This window comes from Aquarana catesbeiana, linkage group LG12 (genome assembly GCF_042186555.1).
Source record: "Aquarana catesbeiana isolate 2022-GZ linkage group LG12, ASM4218655v1, whole genome shotgun sequence".
Classification (NCBI taxonomy): domain Eukaryota; kingdom Metazoa; phylum Chordata; class Amphibia; order Anura; family Ranidae; genus Aquarana; species Aquarana catesbeiana.
Genome location: NC_133335.1, coordinates 188,305,372 through 188,319,265, shown reverse-complemented (window position 1 = coordinate 188,319,265; position 13,894 = coordinate 188,305,372). Strand labels below are relative to the sequence as shown.

At 41.5% G+C, this 13,894-nt stretch overlaps 1 protein-coding gene across 4 annotated transcripts in view; it reads left to right on the top strand.

The window, feature by feature from the left end:
- Positions 1-13,894, top strand: part of CHD6 (chromodomain helicase DNA binding protein 6) — a 218,600-nt gene that overhangs the window by 107,407 nt on the left and 97,299 nt on the right. For all 4 annotated transcript variants that reach the window (XM_073606328.1, XM_073606324.1, XM_073606325.1 and 1 more), the window contains 4 exons: positions 651-894; positions 3,639-3,815; positions 4,313-4,456; positions 9,495-9,750. In XM_073606328.1, the coding sequence (XP_073462429.1) occupies positions 651-894; positions 3,639-3,815; positions 4,313-4,456; positions 9,495-9,750 (821 nt within the window). The remainder of the gene's footprint in view (positions 1-650; positions 895-3,638; positions 3,816-4,312; positions 4,457-9,494; positions 9,751-13,894) is intronic.

The following is a 13,894-nucleotide window of genomic DNA, read 5'->3' as shown; positions in this document are numbered from 1 at the left end:
CGTCCTTGATACTAAGGGAAAGATATCTCCTCCCCACCATGGCTCTGCTTTGAGCAGAACCTGTCTATCTCAAGTTTCTATAAATCAAATAGGTGCTTAGGTGGCTCATTAAATATTTTGTGGATTTTTCTCACAAAGACATTTAGTCGAGTTCACACAGGTATTATGAAGCAGACCAGAAACCCTTAAATGAAATGGAAGTTTAAAAAAAAAGGGTCACACTCTTAAAGCACCTCCTAAGAGAAGATATTTAATGCTTACCTTTCCAGCATAAGTTGAAAGCTTTGCTCTCTTGAACTACGGACACTGCAAGTATCTGACACTTCCGGGCGTGTCCGATACCTTGTCCCAGATGGGCATAGTGGTTCCCCAGCAGCCGCTACATAATTTCAGGACACAGTAGAGACATAACAGCCATCAGGAGGAACCACCACATCCAGTGAAGGACCAGGTATCCAGTGCACCTTCAAGTGTTGGAAACCAGCATCAGCCATAGCTATTCAAAAATGTGAAGATCACTCTCGGGCTGCTGGAAAAAAAACAAGCAACCTGTAAAAGAGGAGATGTAATTTTCGATGTTAGGTTACGTTTGCTTTAGTATTTTGAAATTTTAAAGTGTGAATAGTAATGACTGCTTTTTCACCTTGTAGAAAAAACTGTATCCTGGCAGATGAGATGGGCCTTGGTAAAACCATCCAGTCGATCACTTTTCTTTCTGAGATTTTCTTCATGGGAATCCGGGGGCCTTTTCTGATCATTGCTCCACTGTCCACGATCACCAACTGGGAACGGGAGTTTCGAACATGGACAGAGATGAATACTGTGGTTTACCATGGAAGCCAGATCAGTCGGCAGATGATCCACCAGTATGAGATGTGCTACAGGGATGCTCAAGTGAGTCTAATTTCTAATTTGGTTTACTGATGCTGCGGTCATGTAATGGAGTTTATTTCCTGCTGTTGGACTGTTTTGATGAAGTCAAAGATGTACAGTAAAGGAACCTATAGTTATGTCTAGTACATTTTTCCAATCCTCTTCATAATTATGGCCTCCATGTCTTTGATTTTTTTGATCCGCAACTTTCGATATTTTTTTATTATTTATTTTTACTTTTTTGCTTCCCCCTCCACTCTCTGATCCTAACGGGCTAACCTTTACCATCTCCTATATTAATTAAATGATCTTTTTCCTTTAAAAAATAAAAATTTGTTATAGCTTTAATTTGCACCAGTTATTTTAACATCCTCTAGCGGACCATATTTAGCGTTTTGTTTTTTTCTGTGTGCAGCTCATTCAGATCATGTTCTATTCAGCTGCTTATAATAAGGCACGGGGGATATTTAATTCAGCGCCGAAAGATTTACACCCCCCCCCCCATAACCAGGCCATTTTTTATGATAAAGTACTGCGTTAATTTAACTGACAATTGCGCGGTGGTGCGACTCTGTACCCAATCAAAATTGATGTGTCAACCCCCCCACCCCACAAATAGAACTTTCTTTTGGTGGTATTTGGTCACCACTGTAGGTTTTTTATTTTTTTGCGCTATAAACAAAAAAAAAAACGACCATTTTGAAGGAAATTTTTTTTTTTTTTTTTGCTATAAAACCAATCAAATAAAAAAAATGAAAATAAAATTTCTTCATCAATTTAGGCCAATATGTATTCTGCTACACATTTTTGGTAAAAAAAAATCCAAATAAGTGTATATTCATTGGTTTGCGCAATAGTGTCTACAAACTATGGGATACATGTGTTTTTTTTTTTTTGTTGTTTTTTTTACTAGTAATGGCAGGGACCAGCGACTGATGGTGGGACTGCGATATTGCAGCGGACAGTCGGGACACTGATACTTTTTGGGGACCATTGACACTAATACAGTGATCACTGCTAAAAATATTCACTGTCACTGTACTGATGACACTGGCTGGGAAGGGGTTAAACATCAGGGGTGATCAAAGGGTTAACTGTATGCCTAACGTGTTTTCTCACTGCGTGGGAGGTGCCTTTACTAGGAGAGGGCATTGATCCATGTTTCTGCTTTGCAGTAATACAGGATGAATGCTTTTCCTACTAGCAGAACGGCGATCTGCCTTGTTTACACAGGCAGACTGCTGTTCTGGCTCTCTGCTTAATGATCGGAGGATGCCGACAGACAGCGAGTCCTCGGTACCCGCAAATCGGCTCTTGCAGTGTCTAATCACCGCGGGAGGGGGTCGCCAGTGGCGCACATGCGAACCCCAGACCCAGAAGTGTAGTATGTGATCTGGCGCAGAGCGGCTGTCTTGCCCGCAGTATATATGCTTTGGGTGGTCAGGATCTGGTTAAATATTTTTTTTTCTTCTTTCTCATTGTAGGACACAGCAGACTTCTGTCTTATTGGCCTCTTCCAGAGATTTTATCAATAAACATTCTGGATTCTGGCTTATTCACCTGCTCTCTTATTAATGGACCCTTTCAGGGAGCTTTCCTGATAAGTTACCACGCTGGGCTTTTTACTGAGCATCAACTTTTCCTGTTTGTTTGTCATGGCTAAGATTTTGAGAGGGTCATCCCTGCCAGAGTCCCAAAGAAATTGTGGATCTAAGGTCATGATAAACTTTGGGTCTTCCTATGCCGCTATCATTCCATAAAGTGCAATACAGCACTCCAAAAATGTACCTCTGTCCTGGAATGTGATCAGCTGGAGTCTGAGAGGCTTTTAGTTCATTATCTTATCTGTTTTGTGGCTAAAGCTGGCCATATATGGATTGAAATTCAGATGGTTCAGCAGGGATTACCAATCAATTTCTGTACAACCACCCTGTTGGACTTATGTTGTTCAATCAGTGTTACCAGCTATAGCCAGCAGCGCAGATCAGTGTGTTCTGAGGAAGTCTCCCCGCTGTCGGAATACAATAGCTCAGCGGGAGGATTTCCCCCATCAACCTAGTATGTGTGGATGGGGGAATCAAGTCATATTTTTTTTGTTTAAACTTCTGGTTGAACTGTCATTGAGTCATCTATGGCCAACCTTAGAACTAGAAGTTGCAGCATGTCAGTCAGTAACTGAATTTGTATATACAGTACTTAAAGCAGAGTTGCAGCCTGGGGTGGGGGGGGGGGGCAATTAAAAGTCTGCAGCTACAAATACTGTAGTTGCTGACTTTTATAAGGACACTTGCCTGTCCAGGGAACCTGCAATGTTGGCGCCCAAAGCTGATTCGTCCTTCGGCTCCGGGTGCAGGTGCCGGCATCTTCACTAAGGGAAGTGGGGAGTGAAGCTTTTCGACTTCACAGCCTGTTTCCTACTGCGAAAGTGTGAATTGCACTGCACTTTCTGAATGGTACCACTGTCTTCTGGGTCCCGTGTGTCTCCCAGAAGGTGGGCAGGGGGGATTGCCTAGATTGCCGCCAACAATTGCAACGATCTTACCCGGAAGTGGGAGTGGTTTTAACAGGTATTCGCTCCCTGCCAACACCCCCACCCCCACCCCACCCCCCCTCGAAAGGTGTCAAATGTGGCAGCGGAGGGGGGGAGGGAATAAACAAGCGAGCACGTAATAACGCTTAGATACAGTTCAAGCATATTTTTGATTTGTAGTTGCACATATCAATTTTTATTTTATTTTAACTGTACAGTTTTTCTCCATTAATAGGGAGTGCCAGTTCCAGGAATCTTTAAGTTCCATGTGGTCATCACAACTTTTGAAATGATTCTGACTGACTGTCCAGAGCTGAAAAAAATCAGATGGAGTTGTGTTATCATTGACGAGGCCCATCGGCTGAAGAACAGGAACTGCAAGCTCCTTGAAGGTCTGAAACTTATGGCACTGGTGAGTAAAGGCAGCATGGGTGGGGGTTACACCATAGGCCATAACACTGATTTACATTTTAAAGTGGCTTGAAAATAACTTAAATCATGCGGGCGCTGTGGCGTTGGTAAGTGTGCAGGACAAGACGGGGTTTCCCATGTACAAACATCTTGAAAAGATTCATTCAGTTGCCAGTTCTCTGCTCACATTCACTGAATCTGAGCTGTGGCTTAGACCTGTGCTGTCAGGCACAGTACAGTTGCTCACACTGTAATTTCACCAGCAATTTCATTTCTGGTCACAGACTAATCACAGGCTCTGTCATTCTTTTCAGCATTTTGTAAGAAAGGTCATGGCAAACACAATTCTAGCATTTTCTGTTGGAAAGCAATGTTTAAAGGGACACTGTCGCTTTGGTCATTTATAGTTTTTGATTGGTGGTGTGTTGATTTGAATTTCTTTCTAAAATTGTATTGTTGCAGTAAATTCATATGTTTTCTTCCTTTGCCTGAATTTAGGAACACAAGGTACTACTTACTGGAACACCTTTACAGAACTCAGTGGAGGAGTTGTACAGCCTGCTCAACTTCTTAGAACCAAATCAGTTTCCTTCTGAAAGCACTTTTCTGGAGGAGTTTGGAGACCTTAAAACGGAAGAACAAGTAAGAAGTTCTTTCTGTAAGACTGTAGTGTAATCGTCAGAAAAGGGAGTTTGTTCTGTATTGATTGTATCATTCTGACTTTGTACACCATTTTCAGGGTCAATTTTTCTAAACTGGTTGGATATTGGTTGTGGTCACGTTGGTGATTCTGCCACAGGAGAGAATCGCCAACGTGATATGTCTGCCACAGGGGACACCCTCACCAAAGTACTATTTCACTTCACATAATGAATAAAACTCTAAGGGCAGGTTCACTAAGGGCCCTTTCACACTAAGGTGTATTTCAAGCGCTTTTGCGTTGAAAAAAGCACCTGAAAAACGTGATGTGTTTTTGGTGCGGTTTTTGAGTCCCATGTCCTTTTGAAAAACCACATTGCAAACGTGGTAAAATCCGGTATAATAATATTAACTGTGGGAGAGGCTTAAAGGGGCACATTAAAACGAAATCTATTTTATACACATAAAAAATGCTTGGACTGCCACAAGAGTCTCACAGACATGTATAAACCTCAGCACAATCGTTTAAAAAAAATGGAACTCTTCCTGTACTGTACATATGATTTTGTGTATACTGAACATAAACAGATAATGAACACTTTATCTGAGCCTACCTAAAGAAGAACTTAATAAAAATGATCAGGGACTGCTTAGCAACCAGCAAATGTTGAGAAAAGGAGCACTACGGTGAGACTTCAAGTGTCTATAAAGGAATGTGTGTAATGTACTATATAGTGTAGGAGTATGTGATGTACAATATAGTGCAGGAGTGTGCAATGTACAATATCGTGTGTGTAATGCAGGATGACATCACGGCTTCCCAACGCCCCCCAGTGATGCCAGCCCCTTCCTTAGAGCCTACATAAAAATGTTCACCATGGAAATTACTATGAATAAAAAAGATAATTACAAACAAGGATACAAACAACTGCGCTTAAACTGGTTGTAAACCCTTACAGACCACTTTTCACTACAGGTAAGCCTATAATAAGGCTTGCCTGTAGCTACCGTGGATATCGCCTAAACCTGCATGGTTTAGGAGATATCCCCTGTATCAGCATGTGCCAACGTCATTGGCGCATGCGTGGGAGTGACGTCATCGCGGCTCCGGCAAATCACAGCGCTGGAGCCCGCGATACCCAGTAATAACTCCGGGGGACATGTCACTGGGCAGAGCAGTGTGCCGGGACCGCTGTGGGGGCTTCGATCTAAGGTGAGTATTTCATAATGAGCTAGTATACTATGCATGCTAACTCATTATGCCTTTTTCTTGCAGGGTTTTTTTTGTTTTGTTTTTTTTTTTTTCATGGGTTTACAACCACTTTAACCTCAACTGTAAATACAGCAAATAATTTTATTTCTAAATGTATCAAAAAATAAATCCAAATTAAATATATAAATTCAAGCTACAATGAATAAGACCTTCACCCACATAAAAAATTGACAACGATGCCAAACCGCACTCCCTATAATGTTGGGACCTCATTCAGCCACTGTAAATCTCAATGTCTAGACTGTCAATAATGACATATTAAATATCATGAATATAAATCTCCACTGATAAGCTGCACAGAAATATCCTTCTACATTCACCAAGAATCAGTTTAGCAGCAATCCATCAACGTAATGTACATATTAACCCAACACTGGGCATATATAGAGCTGCTCTCATCGAACTGTACATGGTTTGTGGAAAAGGTAATTTGTGAATGCTAATACTGCTTGCTAGCCCTATCAATAGAAGGCAAAGATAGCTTAAAGAGGAAGTAAACTCTACTACTGAACTTTACCTATAGGCAAGCCTATAATGAGGCTTACCTATAGATAGTTTAAATATCTCCTAACCATGCACCATTTAGGAGATATTAACTTTATATTCAGCCAGTTAAATTGCTGGCACATGTGCTCTGATAGAACGGCCACACGTGCCATTTCTTCAGAGCCCTGTGCACACTAGCTCATTATGCCTTTGTCTTGCAGGTTTTTTTTTTTCCAAAAGTTTAATTGCGTATATATATGTATGCATATGTGTGTGTGTGTATATAGATATAGATATATAGCTATAGATATATCTCTATCTCTAGATATATATATCTATATATCTATGTGTGTGTGTGATTCTGCACTCTCGCTTAGGGGGCGCGCTGCTTCTGCTGTGCTTATACTCAGCAGGACATCCATTTGCCAGCACCCGCCAATCGTCGAGGTAAGAGACTGGACAGAGCTCTGCCTATGAAAACAATGCAGAGCTTCGTCCTGTCAGCAGTGATGTGATGGATTTTCTTTGCTTGCAAAGCAGTGAATAAAATCCATCACCTCCCTTAGTGAAAGCAACACACACACCGTACATCTAAACACTGGTTAGGCACACAACCCTTTGATCACCCTAGATGTTTAACCCTTTCCCAGCCAGTGTCATTAATTAGTACAGTGACTGCATATTTTTAGCAGTGATCACTGTATTTAGTGTCACTGGTTCCCACAAAGTGTCAGCGTCCGATTCACCACCGCAATATCTCAGTCCCACTATAAGTCGCTGATCGCTGCCATTACTAGTATAAAAAAATAAATATTCCAATATATAGCCCATAGTTTGTAGACGTTATAACTTTTGTGCAAACCAATTAGTATACGCTTATTAGGATTTTACCAAAATTTTTTTTTTTTTTTTTTTTTTTATTGTTAGCATTTTTTTGTTTATAGCGCAAAAAAATAAAAAACGCAGTGGTGATCAAATACCACCAAAAGAAAGCTCTATTTGTAGGGAAAAAAGGACATACATTTAATTAATGTACATCTCCGTATAACCGCGCATTGTCAGTTGAAGTAAAAGTGCCGTATAGCAAAAAATGGCCTGGTCATAAAGGGGGTAAATCAAATGGTCAATATACCGACACACTTCTAATTATATTTTCAACAAACCAAAGGGGAGCCGATGGGACAGGTTTATTGTTACAATTTACATACACTTTAAGTGGGAAATCTTCAGAAGCATGTGGGTTGCTGACAGCGTGACAGATGTTTGGGCAGTACTGGGACATCTCTTACAGGTGATCAGCCTGTGTAAGGGCATTTTGCAGCAAGTCCCTTTATTGGCATTCTGGTTTAATTTGAGAAGGCTTAAGTTGTCATGTGCTGTTTGTTTTATTGTACCCTTGTGCCTCCCATTTCTACAATTACAGTAAAACCTTTCTATTGCAAAGCTGAGAAATCTTTTAACACTAATCACTACTTCATAAGCAGAGCATTTTACAAGTTAATTAAAACAGTTGGGGGTCCAGAAAATGGATGAATATATGTTGTAGTCATCATTTTCTCAAACTTTAATAGTGAAAATTGCCCATTGCTCTAGATTAATCATTGATTAGGACCAAGAACAATTCTCAGCGCGCTTAAGCCTACGGGATAGTTTTTCTTTCATTATAAATAAAACAAAGATCTTTGTTACTGGGATTTTTAGTGTAACTGAGGTTCTAATTGGGTAATAGCAGCTATTATATTTTAACTGAAGATAATAAGTGTACAGAATGGGTTGTGTGTTCTGCCACTTCATATTATGAAACAATACAATACCCCCACGGTGAATGGGATTTTAAGGGCAACTACTATATCAAATAAGGTTGTATAAAATCATATATTAATAAATGTTAAAATTCCATTGCTGGTATTACAACAGTAAAAGTTTAAAACTATACGGCTAACGTTACATATTGGTTAGGTTTGTATAACAACACTCTGTTTTATAAACCTAACCAATATGTAACCTCAGCCAGCATTTACTGTTGTAATACCAGCAATGGAATTTTAATATGTATTGCTACTTCATATTAGAACTCTGTATTGCTTCTCGGTACACTTTTTTTTTTCTTTTGTATCCTCCATGTTGATTATCAAATACTAGAATTATCTTGGGTGCTAGATGCTCTATATTCCTTCTTCTTCTTCTTTTTTTTTTTTTTTTTTTTTTTTTTTTTTTAAGGGGACCTGTAGTCTGATACCATCCCTCAACCTAAACTCCCTATCCCAGCTTACTCCTTACTGGTAATATAGTCTTTAACCCTTCTGAACAAATTGCCTCTTTGGGATCCCTCTGGTGCTGGTTACACTACCAGATCTTGAGATGTTGGTTATGTGATCTCTGCTGAATAGAAGAATCGGTGTTTAGGAAGAGATGGTGATTGGCTGGCTATGGCTGTATATCGGTTCCCTTGTCCACTTTAGCGTATACTGCCACATGATGCCTTGGCATTTGGTGACAAGACTAGTTCTGGAAGTACCCTGGAGACACTGACATTTTTCCCATTAAGGAAGATAGGACCATGTCTTTGCAAAACACATCATTCCCCAGCCCCCTCTTCTTTCCCCTTAACTCACTAATTCTCATCTTTTCAATGATTCTTGTGTATCTCATTCCTCCTGTTGGACCCAGCACCAAGATACCCGATGTTGGTTGTTGGCGCTTAGTAGGAGCAGTGATGTCACTCAAAGTGTAAGTTCACCTTTACAGAAAATCTGTAAGGTGAACTTACACTGGACCCCTCCCTATCTCCCTGGTCCCGCTGCACCTGAGGTTGGCAATCACCCGCTAGAAGACATCGAGTCATTGCTTCACCGGTCTGAGGATTTGAAATCCCTGCGGCTTAATCTCCTAAACGTACCTCGTAAAGGTATGTATAGGAGGCATTCTAATTGGTTGACATCATCAAGTGGACGACACAAACCAATCAGAACCCACCTAGCCCGTACGAGAAAGCTGCGAGGATTTCAAATCCCCGGACCGGTAAAGCGGCGACCCGATGTCTCCTAGCGGGTGATCGCCGGCCTCAGATACAGCGAGACCCGGGGGGGGGTCCAGTGTAAGTTCACCTTACAGATTTTCTGTAAAGGTGAGCTTACACTTTGAACTGCTCGGACCTAGCAATTTAGGTTATGCTTTAAACTTTTGAGCATGCTATCATTAGACTGCAGGTCTGCTTAAAGACACCTTTTATTAAGAAGGTTTTGTACTATTATAGGGGTTAATTGTACGGTATCTCCTCAGGTAAAGAAGCTACAGTCGATTCTGAAGCCGATGATGTTGAGAAGGTTAAAGGATGACGTGGAAAAGAACCTGGCACCTAAGCAAGAAACCATCATTGAGGTGGAACTGACCAATATTCAGAAGAAATATTACCGAGCAATTCTGGAGAAGAACTTCACATTCCTGGCCAAAGGGGCCAACCAGCATAACATGCCCAATCTAATTAACACCATGATGGAGCTCCGAAAGTGTTGCAATCATCCATACCTCATCAACGGTGAGTGTAGCCTACAGACCACTTGTGTCACTTTTTTTTTTTTTTTTTTTTTTTTAATTCAGCCATCGTGGCCACCTAATAGTTTTGTAGTGTTGACTTCTTCCAGAAAAAAAAGAATGACCCAGGTTACCAAGGGCAAATGTTTGTCAGAGAAATATAATAAAATGAATGTTGTTGCCAGACTAATTTATCTTACCAACCACTCAATGTCTGTCACCTCTTTCTGCCAACATACAAAGCCATTCACAACTCTGCCCCGAGCTACAATATCAATCTTGTCTCCAAATATCACCGAACCCGTCCTCTCCGCTCCTCTCAAGACCTCCTGCTCTTGAACTTCCTTGTTTCCTCCTCCCATGCTCATCTCCAGGACTTCTCCATAGCCTCTCCCATCCTCTGGAACTCTGCCCCAATCTGTCTGGCTATCTCCTAGCCTGGCTGCCTTCAGGGGATCCCTGAAAACTCATCTCTTCAGGGAAGCCTATCATGCCTCCAACTAATCTTTCACTTCTATCAGCTCACCCCCCCACAGTTACGACCTTTTGTACCACTCGCCCCACCCTATTTGATTGTAAGCTTAAAGCTATTATGTGCAGGGCCCTCCTAACCCTCTTGTATTTTATTGTACTGTACCTCTACTGTCTCCCTTTTATATTGTAAAGTGCTGCGTAACCTGTTGACACTATATAAATTCTGTATAATAATAATAATAGGAAAAACATGGCACTCTTACACCCCTTTCACACTGGGGCGGTGCGGGCATTAGTGGTAAAGCGCCGTTAGTTTTAGCGGCGCTTTGCTGCTGTTATTGCGGCGCTTTTAACCCCCGCAAAAGGGGTTAAAAAGGGGTTAAAAGTGCCCGCTTAGTGCTGCTTTCAAATCGCTTTTACGGTGCTTTAAAAGCGGCACCCATTCATTTTTAATGGGCAGGGGCGGTGGAGGAGCAGTTTTTTACACTGCTCCCCCACCGCCCCAAAGATGCTGCTTGCAGGAACTTTTTTTCCTGTCCAAGGCACTTGGCTTTCACACTGGGGTGGCTTGAGAGGCGCTTTACAGGTGCGCTAAAACGCCTGAAAAGCGCCCCAGTGAGAATGGAGTCTTAAGCCTGCCAAAACCTCAGAAAAGTTGTTTTCTGTGTGAAGGTGCACCTATGATTTTCAGAGAGGGGAGGGGGCAATGTGCATTTAAAATGCTAGGATGGAGGAGAGGGCAACCCAGGGCTACAAACGAGTTTTGCTTCCTACTCTCCTTCCAGATTCTTAGAGGCGGGGATGATTCCTATGATGCTAAAAGATAGGAAGCTTACTCTCGCAACGACTGCCATCAGATGTGAAAAGCATACTTGTTTCAATGTTTTCTGCCCGGAGTCTCATACCTGTTTCTCTGAATGATGAACCCTCTTCTCCCTGCAGCTGGGTCTAGATTAGAACCTTGCTCTCATCCACTGCTTCTTTAGGTAGACAGATTTTTTTTTTCTTCTTTTATTACAAATGGATCCCTTAAGAGTGTGTTGGGTTCTCATGTCACTTTTCTAACTCAGACCATGATCCATCCTATGGTTTTAATGTTAATGGTTAGTGTTCTTGCAGCATTAGACTGACGACAACCCTATTCTTGATTATGGAAACCCTCTTTCAAGCAATGTCTCAGGTTGCTCAAAAATATTTCTTGACTACTAAAAACTGCTAGCTCGGCACCTTCTGCTTAGTCTCTCATGTATAGTTCTGTTGGAAATGTTAGGTGATAGAAGCTGCGGCTTGCCAGTTTGTTGTAAAAAAAAAAAAACTACAGGTTTTTTCAAGCAGCTTGCTTTTGGCTCCGAATTAGGCAATGATATTCTATAACAATAAATCGAAAACCCCTGGACTTTGATTATTCTTTAAAAAGTTTCAACATGCATCTAAATGGTTACTGGGTTTTTGGATAGGAGGGAATGTTAACCCCTTTTTTGTTTTTTTGTGATGTTGGTAGTTTTACATTTTACTCTTCCATATTTTTTATGAATTGACTGTAGGGATTTGTAAATTATCCACTAGAGGCAGGGTAGATTGGCCACAAACCTCACTTTACCTACCTTCGTGTCTAATAACTGTAAACTGATAGGAAATTAGCCACCCGGAAAATGCCTTGAGTCTGATGACAAATAGACTTTTATTGGGAGACAGATCAGTAAAACTCAACCACTGTGCAGCACTGCAAAGATGGAGTGCTGACGTGTTTTCAAGAATAATTGCAAGACCAACTGTTTTTGGTGGTGATATGTTTCAATGATGACATTTCTTTGAAAATCTTTGGCAAGAACAATTGCATTTGATTTACTACTACTAGATAATCCTTGGCTAGGATCACAGTAAACCTTCATAGGCAGCTTCACGTGAATTGCCAAGATGAGATTTGCTTTGTTTATAAGCACAGTAATCCTTTAATGATTCACTTATGGTGAGAACAGACAGCCTGATTCAGTGGCCCAGTGTAATGATCCGGTGAGATACCGCTTGGCATCTCTGCAATAGGGCGATCTGCGATTCTTGCCTATTTTTATTTTGTGTGTGTGTATGTATGTATATATTTTTTTTTATTCAAGGTTTATGGAAATTGTAGCACAAAAATAGGACGGTGTAGGCAACATACTTACTCCCACCTTGTTGGCCGCGCAGGGCCGACAATAATTCAGAACTAACATAGTTCAACTACTAAAACATTTCCCCAACTCCCTCCCCCCACCCTTCTAACTCCAACCATCAGCTGGAGTCCATTGTACATCTAGCAGGAGACCTTGAGTTAAGAAAAAATTGCACCGAGGAAAAAGCAACAAAACGCCACAATGTCATTCTTCAGTTAGAACATAAAATTTATCGTGCAAAAACAATTAGGTATATATAAATCTCAGAAAATCGAAACTAACATCCAGTGATTACCCACTCAGTTAACTAAAAGCAAGTGGGCACGCCTTACCATGAGTAAATAGGTAGTTCATCCCATTATAGAGGAGGAATCCACACAGGCCTGCCACACTTTATAAAAAAAATTGTGCATCCCCTGGATATATAGGTTGCTCTGTAAAGATGAATCACAGAGTTAACCAGGTCTTTCCAAAATGACAGAGGGTGTGGTTGTTTTTTTTTCCAATGCAGTAGGATAGCTTTCCTGCCATAGATCAACCCTATGTTGAGTAAAGTGCGGTGAGCTAGAGATGGAACAACCTCCTCCACCAACCCAAGGAGGGCAAACCCTTGGCGACATGGGGATTGGAACACACAGAACCTCAGATACAGAAAGTGATCTCAGTCCAGAAAATCTGAATCTGTGGACACTTCCAAAAAATATGATCAGCATTTGCCAGGGAGAAGGAACATCTCCAACACCCGTCTGTAGAGGAAGGATAAATCTGTGCTAGCCTAGCAGGCGTATAGTAAATCCTATGCAAGGACTTAAACTGTATCAGTCTGTCCCTAGCGGATACTAAATGTTTGAAACGGTGGTCCCATATGTCATTCCAGTCCTCACCCTGAACATCTGGGATTTCAGCCACCCACCGTTCCTGACATCTAGCCACTGCTGGCAGAGTTTCTTTGAACAATGCTTTGTATGTGACAGATAAAGGCTTAGCCAGATCTTCATCTGATAAAAGGCCTTCCAGGGCCGAGGGGAGAACCTCGACACCCTCCCCCCTTACTAACAGAATTGCGCCTGAAACACATGGCGCAGTTGAAGATGGCGAAAGAAATATGAGTTGGGTAAGTCATGCCTTGCCTTCAATTGATCAAATGTTATGAGTTCTCACTCCCTGGTAATGTCTCCCAAAACCTTTAGGCTCTTACTGGCCCAAATCATGGGGTCCGGCAGGGAAAAAAAATTAGAGCGATTGGGATTCATCCATAGGAGGGCAGAAGGCAGAACTCCGATATAAGGAGATGCCATGCTAGTAGTCACCTCCCAGGCTTTAATAGTTGCTTTCATTGACCTAGTTAATGGTAAATTGAACTTTGAGCCCCTATACAATGCTAACCGCAGACTTTCGACCCCAATTGTGCTGCCTCCAGGACTGTGGCAGAGTTCCCATCATCTGCCAGCAGCCACCGTCTAGCAAAAACCATCTGACCAGTCAAGTAGTGTTTTTGCCAATCTGGCAGTGCCAGCCCTC